The sequence below is a fragment of the Pyrgilauda ruficollis genome, unplaced genomic scaffold, assembly GCF_017590135.1.
Source record: "Pyrgilauda ruficollis isolate IOZ18807 unplaced genomic scaffold, ASM1759013v1 scaffold27, whole genome shotgun sequence".
NCBI classification, from domain to species: domain Eukaryota; kingdom Metazoa; phylum Chordata; class Aves; order Passeriformes; family Passeridae; genus Pyrgilauda; species Pyrgilauda ruficollis.
This window is the reverse complement of record NW_024524044.1, coordinates 8,086,581-8,107,532: the sequence shown is the minus strand read 5'-3', so window position 1 is coordinate 8,107,532 and position 20,952 is coordinate 8,086,581. Positions and strand designations below refer to the sequence as shown.

Genomic DNA, 20,952 nt, shown 5'->3' with positions numbered 1-20,952 from the left:
GAAAAAGACCTCCAGTTGGGATTTTAATATTAACCTTCTGTTGCTCATTCTCTCCTCCCCTCCACTCCGCTTTTGTTATATCCTCTGTTACTTGTCTCCTGCTCCTTTTGGCAATTTCTATCATGCTTCATGTAGAGGGAGCCCCTTTAATCTTTAGTTAATTGCTTTCCTGTTTTTCTAATAAAGCCTGAAGACTCCTTTTCCAGTAAGGAAAGAGGATTTTGTGTTAATTAACCTCTGTGCATGTGAATAGAGAAAAAAATACTAATACTAATGTTATTGTGTGGTGGCACAGTAGGAGTATAGAATCTAATCTATGCTGTATGTCAAGGATTCATGAAGCTGTTGTATACCATAATTAATTTCAACTTTTATTTTTCATAGCAGGAGCTATGTTTTCATTATAACCTGAGAAATGAGAACTAGTTTTTTTTTTTTAAAAATAGTAACCCATCTTTAGAAGAAACTGTATTTTGATTTCTGATCCAATTATCTGTTTGATACCTAGTGGCCCTGCCTGCTGAAATAATAAAAAAATTAAATGCTTTAAATTATCACTTTTCTCCATGATAGCTACTATACATGGAGTCTGAAATGCTGCCTCTTGAACATATTAAAGTTTACTGAGCTGTGATGCTTGGGAAGTATCTTGCCAGCTGTCCCCCCATTTTGTGTTTCAGTGACAAGCACATAGAGTGTCAGAACTCCTAAAGGTGGTCCTAAATTCCCTGTCTAGTCAGCAAAAGTGGGTGGCTTTGGCAGCTTTTAGAGCAATTGTCATTGTCATAAGTTTGGGCATTTAAGTCATCCACAAAGTACAGACAGGCAACACAGCGATGCAGAGTTGGGACATAATTTTACCAAGTGAAAATAGGTGTTTAATTGGACAACAAGACTATTTTGTGTAATGCACAGGAGTGGTGATTGGACTTTATATTCTTTATATGTTAGGCAAATAAGAGGATTATGTTTGCCTTGAAATAATTGTTCAGAATCTCAGAAAAAAATCCAAGTTTTTGATGTCATCTTTTCCCATAAGTGGAAGCCCCTAGGTATTTCACAGGCAGGCTGGGTTTTTGAAGTGTGCAATAGTTGCTTATAAATGCTAGATCCTTATTTTGTCACTTAATTTACATAACTGCCATATGGCAACAGTCCATCTACCACATACTGGCTGTAACTAATTTTAACATTATTATTCATCTTTTTTTCCAGCAACAGAAGGAAAGAACTTCTGCCATTTGGAATTGTGTACGTTACCTAACGTGTAGTAAAATGGTGTGTTCTTCCTTAGATAAAATGCAGTCTCATCATTGCAGAGCTGAAAACTGGAAAACAGTATACACAGGACTGTAAAATAGGACTAATTCCTGAGTTTCTGAGTATTTAGTGACAGTTTGTTTTGATTAAGGCTTAAGGTTTCTCTGCGTACCCATTGGTAATGTAATGGAGATGATCTGTTGAGTCAAGTGGTTCAGCCTGGGAATAGTTGTCTGAATAGGTGGTGGATAATGGAGAAAAATGACTGAAAGCAGGAGAGATGTTGAGCTAAATATTCAGTCTACCTCTTGGAAAGAGCGGAAGAGAGCTAGCCAAGGTCTAGATTAGCTGACTGGTCTATAAGATGTAGTTTCTTAGCCAAATCATTAAGCCTTGAAAGGTAGCTATTAATCATCCATAAAGGCTTTTGTGTCCTCTCTAGAGCGTTGCTCAGGGAAAGCAGAGACGGCCTGGGCACGTGCACAGGGATCCGGAGAGGGGAGGCAGCTGCTCCAGACCAGGGACAGCCTGAGCGCTGGTCTGGGGAAGGTGAGAAACAGGAACACAGCAAGGCATAGTTATTTAATCTGTGAAAGAGACCAGCTGGTCATGATGAAGAGATTGCTTTGAAGGATGCAGGATGTTAACTCTTTTTCTGACAATATTTAGGCAAGCTGAGAATAATGGGGGTGCAGGGAAGATGAGGAGTCTATCTTTACTATGAGGCAAGGTCAACTGACCTTTTTCGAGGAAGGTTCATCTGGCCTCTTCTTCAGGCAGTTCATTCTTACATTTCATTATTCTTGCCAACAGAAAATTCTCTTGGCTTGAGGTGGAAACCTTATTGTTAAAATCTAAGCCTGTTACTTCTTTCCTTCTTCTGGGTGAATGTAGGAAACTAACTGTTCAATCTTGCACTGCAGCAGTGTTTTATGTGCTTGAGGGCTATTAGCATATCATGTTTAGGTCTTAAGTTTGTTTGGACTCAAAAACTCACTGCTCTGTGTTTTTTCCAGGGTCATGTTTCCTGGAACTGTTCTTGCAACTCTCCTATGCATTCCTTCCAGTTGACCCACTTGAATTTTTACATATTTATTTTTGTATTGTGAGAGCAGTATCACAGCTGTGCCTTGCAGAGCAGAGGGCTTTTACAGATTTTGCATTCTGTATTCTGGCTCATGCATAATTCTGTTGGTACCTTAAGAAACCTGTTACAGCTTGATGTTGACTTCTGTTCAGCTTCTCTTTTATATCATTCAAGGTCCTTTTCTGCACAACTGATTTCTAATTGGCTGTCTTCTGTTCTGTATTTGTGTGGTTCATTTGCTCTTACAGTATCTTCAACTTGTCCCTGTTGGGGTGCATTCTGTTTTCTTTTTCCCAGATATTATTTCTTTCTTTTGTCCACAGTATTTTTTCTTTTGCAATAGATTCATTTCCTTCTAGGTTCTTGCCATCTGTAAATTTAATATGCACTCTCTGAATAAATACTGGAGTGTATTGCAGCCAGGACAGACCCCTGGTGAACCCCATGTGACACATCCTTCTGTTCTGATGCTTACTCAGATATGGCAATGCGCCGGGCGAAAATGCAAACCTAGATTCCAAATTTGAGAATTTTTTGGCCACGTGATTGTAATTTTTACTTTCTCCTGGCTTTATGTATTACATTGATGACATTCTCTCTACTTAATTTTGAGGAACACATGTCCAGTAAGGACATCTAAAAGAATGCAGAAGTTGAAAACTGTGTCTTGCTATTGCATATTGTTCAGGTCTGTTTGCAGAGAAAATATTGGCTGATATACTGGAAGAAGAAAGAAAGACTGTGATGCTGTACCCACCCCCCCCCAACTATAATGCCTTTTATGAGGTAGAGTTTGTTTCAACTGGCAGCAAGCTCTGCAAACTTAAATGAAGATAGGCTTTGAGATTAAAGAAAAAGGCATTTGTGACTTTCTTGGTATAAACTAATCCTTTTAAAGTTAAAAACAGAGTTATACCAACAAAAACTGTGTTTACCTTACGTCATTGGCCAGTTCCAACTTTTGCTTTCTTGGAGAGATCAGACGCATTAGAAACTACTTTTTAAGAAGCACTTCTCCTTTACAGGTGCTGAGGGTTAAGGAGGAGTTGAGCATTTATGGCATCTTCTTTTTATTTTTTTAAATATAATTTTCAAGAAAGACTACTTCTTTTGATGTGTGGCATATATTTTTTACCATTTCCAATTGCAGTAGAACATTTTTCTCCAACTTTTGTAACTTTTCTTGGGTATTCTCACATCATCTCTTGACAGCAATAGGTGTCTCATTGCTCTGGGACTCAGTATCACAAGAACTTGATGGACTCAGTTTGGGATGATGGAGTTGCCTGGATGATAGGAAGGAAAGACCTTGTATAGTTCTGTTACTCTGCTTTTTTCTTTTGCTACCAGCAATGTCATGATTCCCAGCTTTCCTTTATCTTTCATTTCACTTCTGACTGCTCTTTGCTTTTCCTCTTCATTCTCTTTTGTTTGTTCTCTTTTGCACCTGTCTTCCCTGCAGGAAGACATTTGGTGTGTGGGGAGGTGAGGAGGCCTGTTACCAGTCAAAATATCTTGTATTTTTCCACTCCTTTCCTTTTTCACACTTCCTGCTCCACTTCTGACAGCAGTGAAGCTTCCCAGTGTGAAAGCCTCCCTCCTTGCTCTCATAGTGGGGACAGCACTAAGGGCAGTCATCTTTCCATCCCTGATGGGACTCTGCAACAGGCAGTCTTTTTTTTGTATTATGTTGTATTCTAAGTCAAGTTAGACTAAAGTTGATGGTGTTTTTTTTCTTTTTTTTTTTTTTTTCTAATCTCAAACAAGACAACCTTTATTTGAACAAAAATTAAAAAACTGAGTTTTTAAATTGAGAAACCTTAGAACTCTTGAAAAAGGCAAGCAGGAAGTTAAAAAATCCCAACAATTTCTGCTCTTTCGGGTGAGTCCTTGCTTTAGCTGATTCAGTAACTTCCTGAATGATAGCAAACTCTATCCAGGCTCCTCATGTCTGGGAAGTTCCTTTTGTTCTTCCCTGAGCTGGCAGGCTCCTTGGTGCTCCTTGGCATGCTCTCTTTCCATGCAGTGGTTTCATTGCTTCATGTATTGCCTTAAGCATCCCATAATCACAATAATCAACTCTCCAAAGATGTTCTTCCCTCTTAAGTTCTGGCTGATACCGTGTTTTCAAAAGAAAGTACAAAGAACTTAGAAGCAGTACATAGAGAAGAATCTGTCCCACAGCACTTGGGCAAGAGGGGTTGTCTTGAGCATTGGTGAGTGCATGGGGGAAGAGTAGATACAGTTCCAGTTGTTTTGTTAGAAGGAAACTCCTGGTAAAATAAAATGAATGTAAAGCAGGATTCTGAATATCATTACTCATCTGGGATTTTGGAAGAGAAGTTTCGTAGTTAAATCAGAGTATAATTTTATTTAAGTGTCCCTAGTGACTATGGTGTTATTATTTATTTATGCCAGTGCCTGCACTTAGCTAACCACTTTCCATACATTCAGGAAAAGACAGTCCCTGGCCTGAGAAATTGCAGTCTAAGGCTGGAGAGAGGTGAATATATACAGATTAGCTATATTTGTTGAATTCCTAATAAATCAGGAAGATTTTATTGCTTGCTTTGATGTGATAATGATTGCTTATCTGATACTAATGGAAAAAAAATTGCTTATGATTGATCTATATGATCTAAGAAGAGGGGTTTTTATATAGATTAAGAAAGATTTCCTATACTGTAATACAGTTGCACAATTTGATCTGTATTTACTAATAGGTCTGAAACATGAGTTGTGCTAAGACTAGCAATGTGCGAAAACGTATATCTTAACCTGAAGCTCTAAGGTAAAGCCACTATTGCTGTGGATTTAAGAGGAACAATTTATCAGGCAGGTGTGATATTTAAAAAAAGCTAAGGTTGCAGTTACACTTGCAGAAAGACTGATTGGCAGGGAGGAAAAGTAAGGTGCTGGTGATCTGTGTGGGAAGGGGTCTTTCTTGTGATGTCAAGTGTTCAGTGTGTTGGAGCAGGGTGTGTGTTGATTCTCTTTCCTTTTTAGTTCTCTGTACTTCAGGTTTTAGCTTGTCCTCTGCTCCCTCAGAGATATTACTGAATTGTGAACTGAAATAATTTCTCCCATTGGGTCCTGCTAAGACAAGTTTCTCTATAATCTGTTTTATTACCATTAAAAAATATCTGCTAATATTTTTTTCTTTTTAGCACTTGCATAGAAGGTTATGCTTTAACCTGCTGTGTTAGAAGGTTAGGTGCTTTGCCTGTAGTATGGTAGGTGGTATGGCTGTGCTTGTTTCACAGTATCTCCTTCTGTGCATGTCATCCCTTGTCTTCAGTGGGTGCTTCGTACTGCAGACCATGGCCCTTTTCCTCCCTGTCAGACCCATTGGTAAGTGATGCTCATTCTTGCAAACATGTGTTGGTTACAGAAGGCAGCTGCCTGACCACAGCAGTGACTTGAGTGCTGCTTTTTTTCTTTTCCCATGCTCACAGGCTGAAACCCAGGAGCTGTGAGAACCTCCTGCACAGTGCGAGCTGCAGGACATCCCTGCAGAAATTCAGTATTGAGTCCTATGTTTGTCACTGGGCTGCAAGCATGCCTTCTAGGAAAGTATGTCATCTGAGAGGCTGCAAAAATTACTGATTTACAGTAATCTCAGTTTAGTTGTTCCAATGGGTACCCTTAATTTTAATTAGAATTCCTTTGGCTAGTGATTTTCATGTTAGGTTTTGTTGTGTTTCTGTTGGTCTAATAAGCTAAGAAAGCATCCAAACCCTTGTTTTCCAACTGTATTTTTAAGAAATGCAACTCTGGAACATTCTTGTGGCTTGTTGATAGCATTTTTTGGCTTTCTATATTCTTAAATACTGACGTTGTACTCAGGTTCCAATATCTGAATTACAATCTCAGCTGACAGAAGGTATGGATTTTCAGAAAGTCTTTCTCCCAAAACAGAACAGAAAGAGAAGATGTTGACAATTTCTATAAATATAGGCTCAAAAGTAATCTTACAGCAAACTTGAGACATTTAATTACAGTTTGACTTTTAATAGGTTTTATTTTTAAAAATTTTAATATGATGTGATGTCACCAAATATGCAAAAATCGTATTAAACTTAAAACCAAATAATGTATATTTAAAGGCACAAGAGAAGTGTCATGAAAATCAAAACATCATCATCTTCTTTTCTAAAATTCTTTTCTTATTTAAATGTCACCTTGCTCTGAAAATGTTGAATTTTCTGATGAAGAATATCAGGAAAAAAACCCAAACAATTAGCTCATATCAGCTGGGCAGTATACAGTTGTCCTGCTTGTCAGGGATTCATTCTTATTCACACATCTGAAGTTCATACTATCCCTCATAATCACACAGTCATGTTATGAGATTTTTTTTTCATTGGCTATTTCCCTTAAACCAGAGTTCTTTTCTAAATCATTGAATTACAGGGTACTGCTTTTCAGATCTGGATGTTTGACCTGTATTCTTTGTTTGAATGAAACCAGCATTTCAAGCACCACAGCCGCTGTGTGGAACTGACCCATTCTTATCCCTTCTGCCATGCTGCCAGAATTTGTACACTAGTGCAGTGATTCTTTTGTTCAATAATAAAGGTATTTCTTATAGTTGAGCCAAGAATAGAAACTCTGTGCAATACCATTTGAAATTCTTCTGTTTAGGAATGTATAAACCAAATTTTCAGTTGAAATCCATTTTATATTCAAGAATCTGTCAGTGGGTGTTGAACTAGATACTCATATCAAGTTTTTTCATCCTTTTTTTTCTTATAACTCTATACTTGTTTTTAAACAGAAGGTCCTTCACCATGATGTAAAATAGTTTGTCAAAGCCCATTATGTCAGTATAATTTACATTATCACCTAAATTTCTAATCTCTTGTAGTAATGGTATTTGTGTGACAAAGCCTGTTTTATATAATTCTTACTGAATGACCTTAATTATGCTACCATACTCATGGCAAATGACATCCCTATCAGCCTTCCATCATTTTGTGAGCAGTCAATACCAGTCTATCCCTTTAGGTCATCCCTTTTAACCTTCTTAATACCTAATTAGCTTTTTGCCATTTTTTTCTTCTTTCCACATTATACCAATATTTCTTAAAAATCAATGTTAATCTTCTCCAAAACCTTGTTGTTTTTTGAAGAAACTCAAGGACAAGGCTCTTCTAGCTCCTGTGAGATGCTGAGGCTGTCTCAACTATTCACACATTCTCAGATGCTGGGAGGCTGTTTGATCTGAAGTTGTGTTACACCTGGACATGTACAATGAGGAAAGGTGTTTCAAGTTTCGAACTGTATACTTGTTTGACTGTAATTTGGAGAAACAGGTTAGACTGTAACTCTAAAAGTGGTCTTGGTGAGACCATACATGTTTGCCTCTTGGTGTTTGATGGCACGTGGTCAGCTGGACAGAAGGATAAATCAGCATCAAAGGCAGCGTGTGGTAAGTCCCTGAGCATGGTCCCAAGCTGGGAAACAAGAACTGTCCGGTGGCCCAGCTCACTCTGCCATGCCTGTTCTGTGGGACTTTGTGTACCTTGCAGGTAACAAACCTGCTGCTTCCTTTTCTGAAAAACAAAGGATGGCATCTGTGCTCATTTGTTATGTATCAAGTAGTTGAAATTTTTATAAATAATTTTACAATTTTGCACACAGTTTTACAGTTTAAAAATGGTAAAATTGTATGTCTACCTCTTCAGTCTGGTCAGGCTTCTGAGCTACAGCCCGCTACCTCAGCTGTGGTAGGGAAATAGGAAAAATATTCAGTCACTAAATGTGTGTGCATGCTTGGGGAACCTGGCTTAGGATTGTCTTGCACAACAAAGGGCGTGAAGACAGTAGGGGAGAGGCATTTGCTTTGCTTTGAGTTTTAATAAACTTTTTGATACTTTGCAGCCTTGAATTTGGTTTGACCTACTGCAGCAAGGATCTTTGGTGTGGTAAGTTAAGGTATACTCACTATCACTTGCAATTTGAGATTGGTAAGAAGATGACACTAAAAAGACACCAGGTAGCTGATGGCCCTATTGGACTCAAGTATCAGAAAGGATATGTTAATATGTGAAGTCCAAACATGTGCAGCATGAAGTCAGCACATGGCAGAAATGTACAAAGATTTTCCAGTTTTCTTCCTGTTTTTATGAGCCATACATAAACGTATAGACATACATATACATATACAGGCTTCTTACTCTTCTCTGGCCTGAGGAACTGGACTTGTGACTTGTTAAAACTACAAACAAGAAAGTTTGTTAAGTAAAACAAATCCATTTTAGTCATAAGTATCTGAATTGATCATAGCATCATTTATTGCACGTGACAGAAAGTATGATTGACCAGATAAAGATTGCATGCTATGCTTTGGACTTCAGAACGTGCATAAAATGTTGGTTTTACAATGCCCAGGATTTAAATGTTCTTCAAACGTCCAGTATTCCCGAAGCACATGGGATTAAATCATTATTTTAGTAAACTGATCCCCTTGAAGACAACAGAAAAAAAAGCCTTAGGTTAGTTGGCCAAGTTCCTATTGATTTCCAGCTGGCAGGTTGATATCATCTCCTTCTTCCCGCTTACATAATGCAGTCGTTAAGAAGTAATGTCTTGCTTTCTGTTTTATGATTGCATTTGATTTCTCTGAGAGTCTGTTGGAGCAAATGTGTGCAATATCAGCCTTTGTGACATAAAAAAAATTTCCCATTTTCTATGTATAAAATTGGATATAATTTCATGTTTTACTTCACTACCTCACTAATACATATCTTTGAAAGAAATGTGAGATCCTTTTGATACTTTGAGGGCAATAGTATGCAAAGCTATCATTGTCACACACTCTTTCAACTTTTTTATTATACTCTAGTCTTCCACAGCCCATTTTGTATCAGCTCTAGAACTGTGTGTGTCATCTGGCTTGGGAATATATTTGCTGTGACTACACTTCCCATGGGGTTTGCCAAGCTAAACAGAAACTGGCAAAAGCCTTCTCCATCCTGTGTCCAAAACAAACAGCCTGCTGTGGTAAGCACTTAGTCATGTCATTGTTTAGATGCTTATTTTGCTTACAAATCTCACTGGGTGGGCTTTTACTCTAAAACTAGTGGATTTTCTCAGAAAGACCCATGAACAGATTTCTTTGCCTGTACAGCTGTAAACTAGTGTATAGTCTGATTGACCTTAAAAAGAGAGGGAAACTGGAGGCAGCCACATCTAACTTTATTCTATTCCCACTTCCCACAGGCTTCACAATGTGCAGCTGCAGAACTAGGTCTCTGCTTTGGCATGGAATGCTTTCCATAGCATTTTATTAATGTAGTAGAATATACAGGTGAATGCATGTTTTCATCTGGTTGTCACCTCTAACTAATTGGCATTTACTGCTGCTGACAGTATCTTCTCAATGTACCAAAATCCAAAAGCAAGGTAAAAGTTTGCTCTTCCTAATGTGGGATTTGGTTATTATATAGGCTTATTTCAGTTGCTAAAACGTTGTCTCCTCTTTCCATGTAAGATGCTACAGTGTACCTGCTGGCCTCTTGCTGCCACTCCACAGAAGTGAATGTCTCCCGTGTGGTGGTGATCTCCCACATGCACCTCCCTTGGGCAGGACAAACATTCCTAGACAGCCTTTACAGATGGAAACTGGACCGAGCTCTTGATGCCTTTTATCCAAACATCCTGCCCAATGACTGCTTAACCTTGAAAGTTTCTAAATGTCTTCAGAGATCTTCTTCAACTTGGTCTGCAGTGCTGCCTCCCTACCAAAATTTCAGCAGATCCCAAAAGTAGGCAGAAGAGCATGCAAAATCCCTTGAAATGAGCTTGCCTGGCTCACTGCCAAAACTGTGTCCCTCCCTGGTAGTAATTATAGGTAAAGTGTTTCTAATGGACCTCTTATACCTGTAGCACTCACCCAGGAGGCAGAGACATGCATGGGGTGCTCTCCTCCAACTCAGAGACTTCAGGTTCACAGCCCCTCTGATGTAGCAAAGCACTGTAGCCGTGGGGCAGTTTGATGTCTCCTGGTGAATCCAGGAGGGTGTGGCTCAGCAGCCTCACGAGGACTCAGCTGTGAAGAGGCAGGATGCAGTGGAATGGGGGGATCAGGGCTCTCACTGCTGTTCAGGAGTCTTCTTCCTACTGAGTGGCCTACCTCAAGTTATGGAAGGAACTCAGGTATCTGCCTGAATTTCATTCTGGAAGTCAGCCTGAAAGCTAGGTGTTGGCACCTTTAAATCTTTCACTGGGTATAACCCTAAATGGCAGGAAAAAATATCTGAACCCTTCTTCTATACTTCTAATGATTTCATACGTATCTTTGCAATTGTGCACCCTGTAATGTTGATGGGTAAATGTCAGTGCTGACAGCTCTTGTGATTTGGGCCATAACTCTTGTGAAATATGTGACCATTTGTAAAGACCTGGAAGGTGGATGAAAACCAGGATGCACTAAGTTTCCATTAAAAAAATAAAATAAAAATAATTTTTTCTTTAGTTCGTATAAAAACCTTGAGAATTTGTCTTCAGTGGAAAGCTGAGGCCCAGAAGATAAATATGACTCCAAGTGTAATAAATGACCAACATTCCTAATTTCAGCTAATACAACTCTGAGCCCTGACATGACTTTTTGATTGAATTGTAGCTGCAGAACTGAACCTGGCAGAGTTATAGAACAGTCTGCTGAACATTAGAAGTGGTAAATGGATGGTGTGGGTACCAGACTGATCAGGCTCGAAAACAAGAAATCTCTCAGGTCATTCCAGAATAGATCAATTATTCATTCACCTGGCATTATAGGTCACTTAATCATACATAAACTACTGTCTAGAAAACTTTTAAATTAAGCTTTATTGCAAGCCTAACAGGCCTGTTAACTTTTTTAACTCTAAGAAAATATTTCCGGGTAATTTTTGCAAGGAGTCAACATGCACAGAAAAGTTTTCTGCTTTCCCCCACACTATTTTACATCATTTTCATTTAATGTTTTTTTTCTGTGGAAGAATGATTGTGTTACATGGTACATGCAGGCACTGGTGAAATACAAATGCATCGAGATGTAGTAGTCGTGTTACCACCAAGTATGTCCGCAATAGCTGCTGATGACTGCATAATTTTAGATTAAAAAAAAAATTATTCAGCCCCTCTAGTCTTTATGCAAGCAAGTAGTACCAGCCGATAACATGTTCTTTTAGCAAAGCCATTTCTCCAAGTAAGGTTGTTAATGGATACAAATCTAATAACCTGGGGCTTATTTTAAGTTTTTAATAAGTTGCATGTGTTCCAAATACTCATTGAAGGCAGTGCTATTTTGAAGGGATGATTGTTAAGGAAAAAAAGTCTTTAAGCAAACATCAAATGAGAAGAAAAAAATCTGAATGTCTCTATTAGCTGTCCATTTAATCCCAAAATTAAAATTGGCTCCACTGAGAAAGAGCTTTAAAAATTAGCTACATTAGCCAAATTAACTTCTTAGAGATTTTAAATTTAATTGTACAAGAATATTTTTTACTGGAAAATACCAGATTAAATTACTTTTTTTTTTGTTTTTAGCAAATGTGTATATGTTTCAGTCTTAACTTCCTTTCAGTCAATTAAACTCTTTTCATGGCTGATATGACAACTTTATATATTTCAGTTCAGAAGCAGAAGCATTTCAGAATCCCAGTGAGGTGTGCTTGAGTTAAACATTCCTCCACAAGGCTGCAGTTATGAGTGTTGATCATTAAAATCCTTTTTATCCAATAGCTAGTTCATGGGATACAGATGTATTGCATGGAGAAACCTGGACCCAAGTGGACCTCCTTCTGGAAATCTTCTAAAGAATATGGATGTGCTGTACACCAGCACAAGCTTGCTTCAATTTCAGATTCCTCTCTGGAAGGTGTTGTGCAAGATTTTCATGGCCCCTGTGGGCTTGCAGGAAGAAAAACTCATCTGCTGAATCAGGGTAAAACCCTGTTTCCAATTAAGTTTTGTGTCGATATTTCCTTTCCCCAGAGTATGTGAGGTTGCAGAGCTCCTCTATTTCAGCTGTGTGAGTACCAATGTATCTGTGCTGGCAGTGATCTAGATTAGGCAGAGGCTGGATTTAGGTGGAAGGGATCAGATAAGATGCCCACACTGGCACAGACACTTATGGCTGTGTAATCAGAGCACACACAGCCCACCTGTGCGCCCCAACACCTGCTGAGACCCTCCAGCTGGACTGTGCTCCTGCACTGAGAGGCTGGGTGTGCCCATGCATGGGCCTGGGTGCTGGTGTGAGACTATGCTTTCCTCCTCCTTGCCAAGCTCTGTTGGAGAGCTGTTCCCTTTACATGAAGAGGCAGAGAAACCAAAGCCTAGAGCAGGAGCATCTGAGCTGTCTGTTCCGAGGTTATGGAGGAGGGGCACTCTGAGGGCAGTGAGGTCTAGTCTAAAGAAAATACACCCTTGTCAGTCTCCTGAGACTCCCTCTGTCATCACTGGAGAGAGACTGTGACATATATAAGTCCATGAACCACCTTTTTTAAGTCACCTGTTTCAGGATGAAGTGGGTTGCTGTTTATATGCCTAATCCAATGGGGCATGTGAATCTTGGCTCCTGGACTTCCTGGAGGATCACTGGTGAGCTCCAAAGCTTGTCACAGATCATTCAGCTTAATGATAAATACATTTAGCATCTCATCACCTGTGACCTACAAACCCCAGCCTGAAAACCACTGGTGTAGCCAACACATGTTAGTTAGATGTTGTGAAACCTGTTATTTTGTAATATGGACAAGCTCATTCAATGTGTGCTAAAGCTACTGAAGTTTATTTTTGCTCATTGCTTCATGTGTTTGAAATTTCAAACAAGAGTCTGTGCTACGGTTTTAAAAGATTGTTAAGTAATAAAGATGCATTACCATGCTTAACATATTTTAATCCAATCTCACTGCATTTTAAAATGAGCATGAAGCATTGCATGTTGCAGTACTAATTTTGTAGCAGTGCAACTTCAGATTTTAGTGAGTACAGTTTACACTTAGACTGGAATACAGTACAAGTGCAGGAAAGAAAAGTAATTTTTAAGTCTTTGACTCATAAATCCATTGAAATAATATGATCTGTTGATCAACAAACTAATGTTTTTATACCACTATATACTGTTTATATGATTTTCCCCCTGATATTAGGAAATAGAAGTGGAAGAAGTGATTTTCTGCCATTTCTTCTATGAGCTCTCATCCAACACTTAGCAATAGTGCTTATGTGGATTTATCTCACAAACAAACTAGTGATATTTTAAAACATCCTTTTTAATTTTTTTTCTGATTTAAAATAAGTACAAGATTCAAAATTTTTCTGTGAAGCAAAAGTAATGAAAAGAGATGTTAAGGACACCTCAATGCTTAATCATTACAGGATAAAATATCTCTCCTGGCCTGAAACTGATTTAAATCTTTGTTATTTTCTCAATGTTTATGCAGCATTCCTGCAACTGAAGGGAACTGGGGCATTATCACTACAGCCTCCTGAGCTGCTTGAGCAAAAAACAGAATATCACCCCCAGCTAGCACATCTGTTTGGGCCCTTTCTTGAACACACTCTCTGCCCCAGTGGGTGTTTTTTGACCTGGAGCAGGAAACTGCACAAGAGAGGGAGAAAAGATGTGTAGAAAAAGTAATTTAGCACAACAGGAGCAGATCCATGGCGTGGGCACTGGGGCCCTGTGTCCACACTGTCCTTGCTCCAGGGGTGTGTCCTGGGACAAGGACTGCTCTGGCGGTGAGGTCTGGCTGCCCAATGGAGCTGGGGCACAGTTTGTGTTCTGGCTTCACTGGGGGGCTGATCCTGTTGGTTTGGTCCAGGACAGCTCTGTGGTCCAATCCCAGTGGTGAAAAAGAGGCATCGAAATAACAGTCCTAAGCTAGGATGCAAACACAGACATGTGCAGTGAAAGTCATCCTGAAGGGTGTTTGAAATTAGGGCAATTTCTTGATGTCAGGGAGTGCTGGTTCCAATCATTGGTGCAAGGAGTCAGGAAAAGGATGCCTTCATGGCAAATGGATAGCATAGCTACAGGGTTGGAGCTCCCATCTCCCGTTTCTCCTCTAACTCCAGCCCTTTATTTTTAAATTTCCTTTTTGAAAGTGTGGAATACAAACTAAAAAACCAAAACAAACCAAGAAACAACCCAAACCAACAAAACCAATAACAAAGCAATGTAATAGCACTTAGGGTAAAAAAAAAAAAAAAAAAAAAGAACAGATATTTTTTGTCTGATCCTCATTTATTTTATGTTTATGTCATTCATTGCTTATTTCATCTTCCTTCAAATGTTTGAGCATTTCTAATTTAGTCTGCCAAATAAGACATAGACTATGGACTTTCCAACTAGATCATCCTCAGTCTAAATACAAAGATATGAAATACATCTCTAAATACAGAGATGTTCCCAGAGGAATATTTTATTTCTTGAAAACTCTTGGGTGGATACTTGAATTAATTCTTCTACTGAGGGAAAGGGCTTCAGTTTGAGTTCAAAAGCTTTTTCCTCAGTTTTACCTGTTTTACTGGGCAATGGGCACACATATTTTCGTAGTAACACTTTGTGGGCATTTAGAGTTAATACTGAGGGGAAACACAAGGCAATATGGGAGAAGCAGCTACAGTCATTAATAAATACACGCATTTTTTGGTCAAGTTTTACAAGCATAGTTGATGTAGTAGTTGTATTTCACACTCAAAACAGCTCTATGCCATTCCTGAGTTGCCCAACAAGACCAGTAAGATAGGATTTAAGAGCTGGAAATGCTTCTGCTGCAGAAGCATCATCAGTGTCTGGTAAAATACTCACCTAATTATACCATTAGTGGTTACCTGTCTTCAGATCAGTTAAGCAACGAAGCACAGGAAAATAAATCATTAACCTTAATACCAATGAAATGACTAAATAGCTTTTAGATGTCCTAGGTTATTTTTTAATACAATAAAGAGTACATTACAATGGGTCTTTCTTGGTTGAACTACTACCACTCATTGTTTTGCACTTTACTTACAGTTTAAACAATGAAGGGTTTCATTAAGATGACCTATCATTGACAAATTAATGTAATTCCCAAACTGGAGATGCAGAGCAGAACTCTGGATGAATGTTGTGTACACTTAATCTTCCTCCCAACAACCTTGATAGGGAGTTTGTTGTTCCAGTTGCACAGAACCTATAGCAAGGTTATACACACAAGCTTTCTGATCCTCCAGTCTATTAAAAAAGTTCTACCTTCACTTTATAAACACAAGATCGAATTGTGTACATTATTTACAGCTGGTAACTCTTAAATGAAGTGTGAAACTTCTCCGTGAAACATGCCATGCATCATGCTAGCATTTAATTAGTTCCAAAGTCTAGCTCTCTTAGAGCTTCAGTGCAGTCGTTCAGCCCTGGCCCTCAGGCCAATACTGGGACAGTTTTCAAGACTGTAACCTCAATCTGGCATGGGCTATATCTATCTTAACAAGTCACATGGGCCAGCACAGGTCTATAGAGCAAAATATTTGGTGCTGATGAGTTGATGTTCATATCACATGTGGATCACCTCAGATTAGCTTGGTCTGCCAGCAATTGTAATGCTTTGGGTGTAGTCCTGGAGTGCAGCTTCAGCTTCTGCCCTTCCTTGAGAGGAATCCAGTCCATGAGCCCTTAGACTGCTCTGTTACATTAACCAAAGCACATAATAAGAAGGGACAGCTGCAAGGTTTACTTCAAAAGTGTGCTCATGATAAGGAGTTTGTGTTAACATGAACTCCCCCCACAAAGTACCATATGGATGTGAAAAGTCATCATGGGTGAATCTTGAGCAGCAGCTTAACTATGTCTTGTTCATGTAAAGGTCAGCAAAAAACTGAACCCTGACTTTTTCACAGGCAATTAATTAAAATGCTTGCTTAATTTTGTGCCAATTAAGTTTTAGGAAAAAAGAAAAGTAGAATTGTTTTCTTATAAATATATAACTTCTTAATAAATACAATTTTTTGCTAAGTATTTCCCACTTTTAAGTACTTGGCACAGAGTTGATTGACTTCTTAAGACCATTTTGACTATTTGTCAGCAACTCACTGTGGGAAGGGTAGAGGAAGGACTCATTAATGCTGGAGCATTAGCTAGCACCAGAATAGGCACAGTGAGAAACTAGTCATGAGCTGGTGGTGTGTGCTCTCAGACCCTGAGAGCTGTCTGTCTGTCTGTCTGCACCTTCCCATGCTCCAGTGGTGGACATACCTCACCTGGCTTTGATCACCTACACTGCAGACATTTACATCTGAGCCACTTGTTTAGACTCTTTTTATAGTTATGGGGAGAAAAAGACACTTCTGAGGTGTGATTTACATGTTCTGTTTAGACATCTATGCTAGTATCAGGTAACTCACTGCCTGGAAAGCAGCTATTTCTTCCCATTTCTATATTTTTCTTTTACACAGGGAGCCTAGAGAATGTTTTAAATACAGGAGTTTACATCTTAGATGTTTGAGAATATCTCCTGAAGATCTGTGTATTTTGCCCCAGAAAAGTCACCTCTGAGAACCCAAAAATGTATTTACATGATCCTTACAGAACAGTTTCAAGAGGAATTGGCTAATAGGGCATGCTCACACACTTACTCTGATGGATCTGGGCACACAGAGTGACACCATAATGTACCCAACATCACCTTGTGAACTTACATATCCACTCAGAGAATAACTTCAGGCCAGATGCTGGGCTGGGTATCTGTCTGCTGCCTGTATGGGCACTGTGTGGAAGCTGTGGCTTTAGGGGAATTCTCAGAGCCTCATCAAAAATCCTCTCCCTGCTGCATGAGGGTGGGTCTTGCAACATTTAAACTTACAACCACATTTCAAAAAAGGGTTTTTTTGCTTCAAGTGAGTCTTCATTCATGATTTTGACAATTCCTAGAGCTACAATTCTGCTGCTTCTGCAACAAGCCATGAAAAGAAATGACTGTTCAAAATAATGCCTTGAATTCTAGACAATGGATTAATGGTTTGCTTTCCAGTTGTCTAATAGGCAGTATTAAAAGTAGAATCAAAGTTTACTTTATAACAAGCTTTGAGTATTTTATTTTAATCTAGGGAGTAGACAGAGATTCTGTACACTTAGTTTAAAAAAAAGTCTTCTGCCTGATTCTGCTGTCCACAGAAATGATAGGAATACCAGAGTTGAAGATTAGCTATTTCCATGCATTGCTAACTGAGAGGATTTTACAAAAAGTCAACAGGTTGTCTGGAACAAGGTAGAGCCTGATCAGCTCCACTTGCCTTTTGGCAAATTACTTTGTATGCAAATAACTTACTTGGAAAGCTATATCAATACGAATTTTTTTTTACAGCTATGTAAAATGCCTGTATCCATCTGCTGTCATTTAAGAGGAAAGGTTATGGTTCACATGTTGAGAAGGTAATGTGGCTTGGCTTTCTGATTTATAAACCTATTTTCTACCTCACCTCAAAGATTTCAGCATTTCAAAGGCTAGTGAAGTAATCACTATATATAGCTTTTTATCAGTTTTTGTAAAGTGGCTTTCAGTGAAAGGTACTCTTAAACATGATTTCATTTTTCCTTTTACTGAAGGACAAAATGAAAGCCTAGGGGTTTAGAAGCAGCTCAGCGTAGTACCTCTGTAGACACTTGATCAATATAAAACCATATAGTCATTATATTAGAGGACATGCTAGTGGAGACTGTCCCCATTATAATGGTGTAAGAATGGATAACTCTCTTTGGGAGTGTTGTAATTTTTAGTTAATTAGCATCCAGTCTCTTTTTAGCAAATGTTTTGTTTCACTGCTGACTTCAGTGTTCTGGCTGGGGTGGGAGAGTATTTTGCCGGCTCATCATCCACTTCTATTTTGGAAACACTGTATTTGATTCATAAATATACTATATCCTTTACTTAAATGTAGTATGTGTCCACCCTTTTTGACTTCCAGATGTGTCTCCTTCACATTTCAATCACATTGGGAGGCAAATTCTTATACTGTGCATTAAGAAAATCTGTCAAATTTAATGACATGTTTGGGAGAGATGTGTCACTGTCATCCTCTAGCTCTGTGCAGAAAAAGGAGATGTAAGAGAATATGACACAAGACTTTGACCAGTGTATACATGAGGGCCAAGAGCCCTACTCTGCTCCCATGGCTTTGGCAGCCAGTGGTCAAGGCAACTCAGACACGAGGCAATGGTGTGACCCTGGGTGAGGCTGCTGAGGAGAGCTTTGTGAGAAAGCTGTAAGAAATCTCCTTTGGGTCCCCCAAAGCTGTTTTAAGGTCTGATATTCCTTCTTTGCCCTTCCTGGAGCTGTTTCAGCCATGCTTGTGCCTTGCCATGTACCCCTCTAATGAAGATTCTGATCTCCCAGCTTAACTTCCTGGCTTGACCTCAGACTTGCCTTAACATTGTCACTTGTCTAACAATCTCTGGGATATGCTGACTTTGGTTGCTGCCACCAGACCTGCTCTGCTCTGCTTCATAGTTTGGCTTTGGTGGGACTTAGTGTCCCTCCTGTTTCAAAAGTTTCAAAAACCCATTTACCAAACAATTTTCATTGTGCTGCTCCTTCCAGCAGAACAATGGTTTCCAGCTGCTAAAATCTTCTAGCATGCTGGAGTTTGTTAGACAGATTTGGAAATTAGAAACTGAAAATATTCTAATTCTGAACATATCTTGCTGGAAACCAGGCCTTTCCTACATGATGGCTTTCTTTTTAAAGTTTAAGCTTTTACATCCCCTGTTCATTACTGAAATGTTTATTTGAAATGAGCCAGAGTTGGAGCCTTCTAAAGGTATATTCTATTAACAGATGGTTGCACACTTTCTTTGGCCTCCAGATAATGCTTTCTGTCATAGTTACTGATGTGAAATGCTTTTCTTCACCTTTTCTTTTTTCTTCACATAATAAAATTTGTAAAAAAAAAAAAAAAAGTCTTAAAAAAGTACACACAAAGCACCCAAGTTTCAAGTTCTTTTCTTTAATGATTATGTTTCTTGAAAAAGTCAAACACATTTTTTCTGTAGCACCTTGTAACTCAGAATCCAGTAGTATCCACTATCACTTTAATGGAAGTCAGTGACTTTGTGGTTCTGTATTCTTTAATGGCTATTAATCAGCAGGCTCTTGCTGTACAGTGATTATTCAAGAGGTTTTATTGCCTTTGTGAGTTTAATTCCCATGTTTGAATAACTCAGAAAGTCACATTTCTCACGTAAGTAACAACAAAAATCTCATCCAGAACTGAGAGTGTCTTCATACCATTTCAAATTTAAGAAATAATCAGCTCCATTTGAATGTCATTAAAAACTGTACTGGTGATTGTGGTTATGGAAGAGGGCCATTGGAACATGAGTTACTTTGCTGAAATCACTGCTTGGATACACAGAGGTTCAACATCTTCTGTGTAAAAGAGGCACAGAGAGGCACAGATGGATTTGGTTTTGCTTGGCTTTAAAGAGATGTTTACAATAAGAATTTATTCCAGGCAGTAGTTAACCTGCAGCCTCTCAGGCTGTGCCTCTATGGTCCATTTTGGCATGGTCCTGCCAGTCTCATAACGTGTCAAATGCTGCCTGTGATTGTCAGGGATTCACAAATAAAAAACCATAATTTAAGATCCCCTTTATAACAGCTTGGTCTCCAGAACTGGATTTCTTGCCTTCCAAGTTACTTGTGCAGGTAGTAGCTGTCACCAGCGCTGACATTAGCCTTCTGTAGAAACTGACATTAGCTACTGTTGGGTCTGACTCAGAATGAATCCTGCTCAGAGAATCATGGATATGTTTTGCCTCTCTCCTGTGTCATCTATCCTCACGGAATGGCCATTTTCATGTGAAGCTTTTTATTATCTTCCCTGCCCCAGCCCTCCTCCCCTGCCCCCAATTAATTTTCTCTGCTTTCATTTAGTTAAAACATAGCTAACTTCAGTTATGCATTTATTTATCATATCCCCACCAAAAAGTCATTGTGGTATTCACTGTAAATATATGTAAAAGATACCCCCTCAATGCCCTCAAAGTGGTGCTATAGAAAAGATGTGGCTAGAAGAAATAGGGGGAGGCATCAGGTTACATTCAGGTTGGTGGCCAAGCTGGAAGCACATTGGAGGTTTCTGGATCCTAGTCTTTTGACCCCAGCCTACTTCTCCAGCTGCAAGATTCACACAAGAGTTCAGGCATCACCTGTGCCCTCAGGATATCGCTTCCTTTTGCTTTGCTGGACTTTCTGTTAAGCTGCTGGAGAGGCAAAGTATAAATGCAGTTGGAAATTGGTCTATCTAACACTGATGATAACTCATACATGGCTAATTTTCCTGATGGGAGTAAAGGAGGATGTCTGTTTTTAAACGGAATTTTGCTCACGGTTGAACGTCAGGACATTGAGTCACCTATATGACTATATTCCTGATTTCTGAGATAGATCACTGAAACCACATCTCCTCCACCTTCTGTCATGGAAGGTTTTGAGAAAAAACAAATGCAAACATGAGATAATATATCCTGCCTAAGACCTGGCTGTTTTCCCAGTGCCATTTTGCAACCTTTTCCATAAGAGAAGTTACAGGCTTGAACGACTCATCGAGCATTGTCTGAGTCCCGTGGTTTGCCC

The 20,952-nt window shown here is 39.1% G+C and overlaps 1 protein-coding gene across 1 annotated transcript in view; it reads left to right on the top strand.

Annotated features, from left to right (window-relative positions):
* The window catches only part of ZNF800 (zinc finger protein 800), a 33,030-nt gene extending 21,691 nt beyond the window's left edge, over positions 1 to 11,339 (top strand). Inside the window, exons 6-8 of the mRNA XM_041471570.1 lie at positions 8,231 to 8,274; positions 9,195 to 9,352; positions 9,843 to 11,339. Of these exons, the coding sequence (XP_041327504.1) occupies positions 8,231 to 8,274; positions 9,195 to 9,352; positions 9,843 to 9,890 (250 nt within the window). The 3' untranslated portion in view covers positions 9,891 to 11,339. The remainder of the gene's footprint in view (positions 1 to 8,230; positions 8,275 to 9,194; positions 9,353 to 9,842) is intronic.
* Positions 11,340 to 20,952: the final 9,613 nt, after the last annotated feature.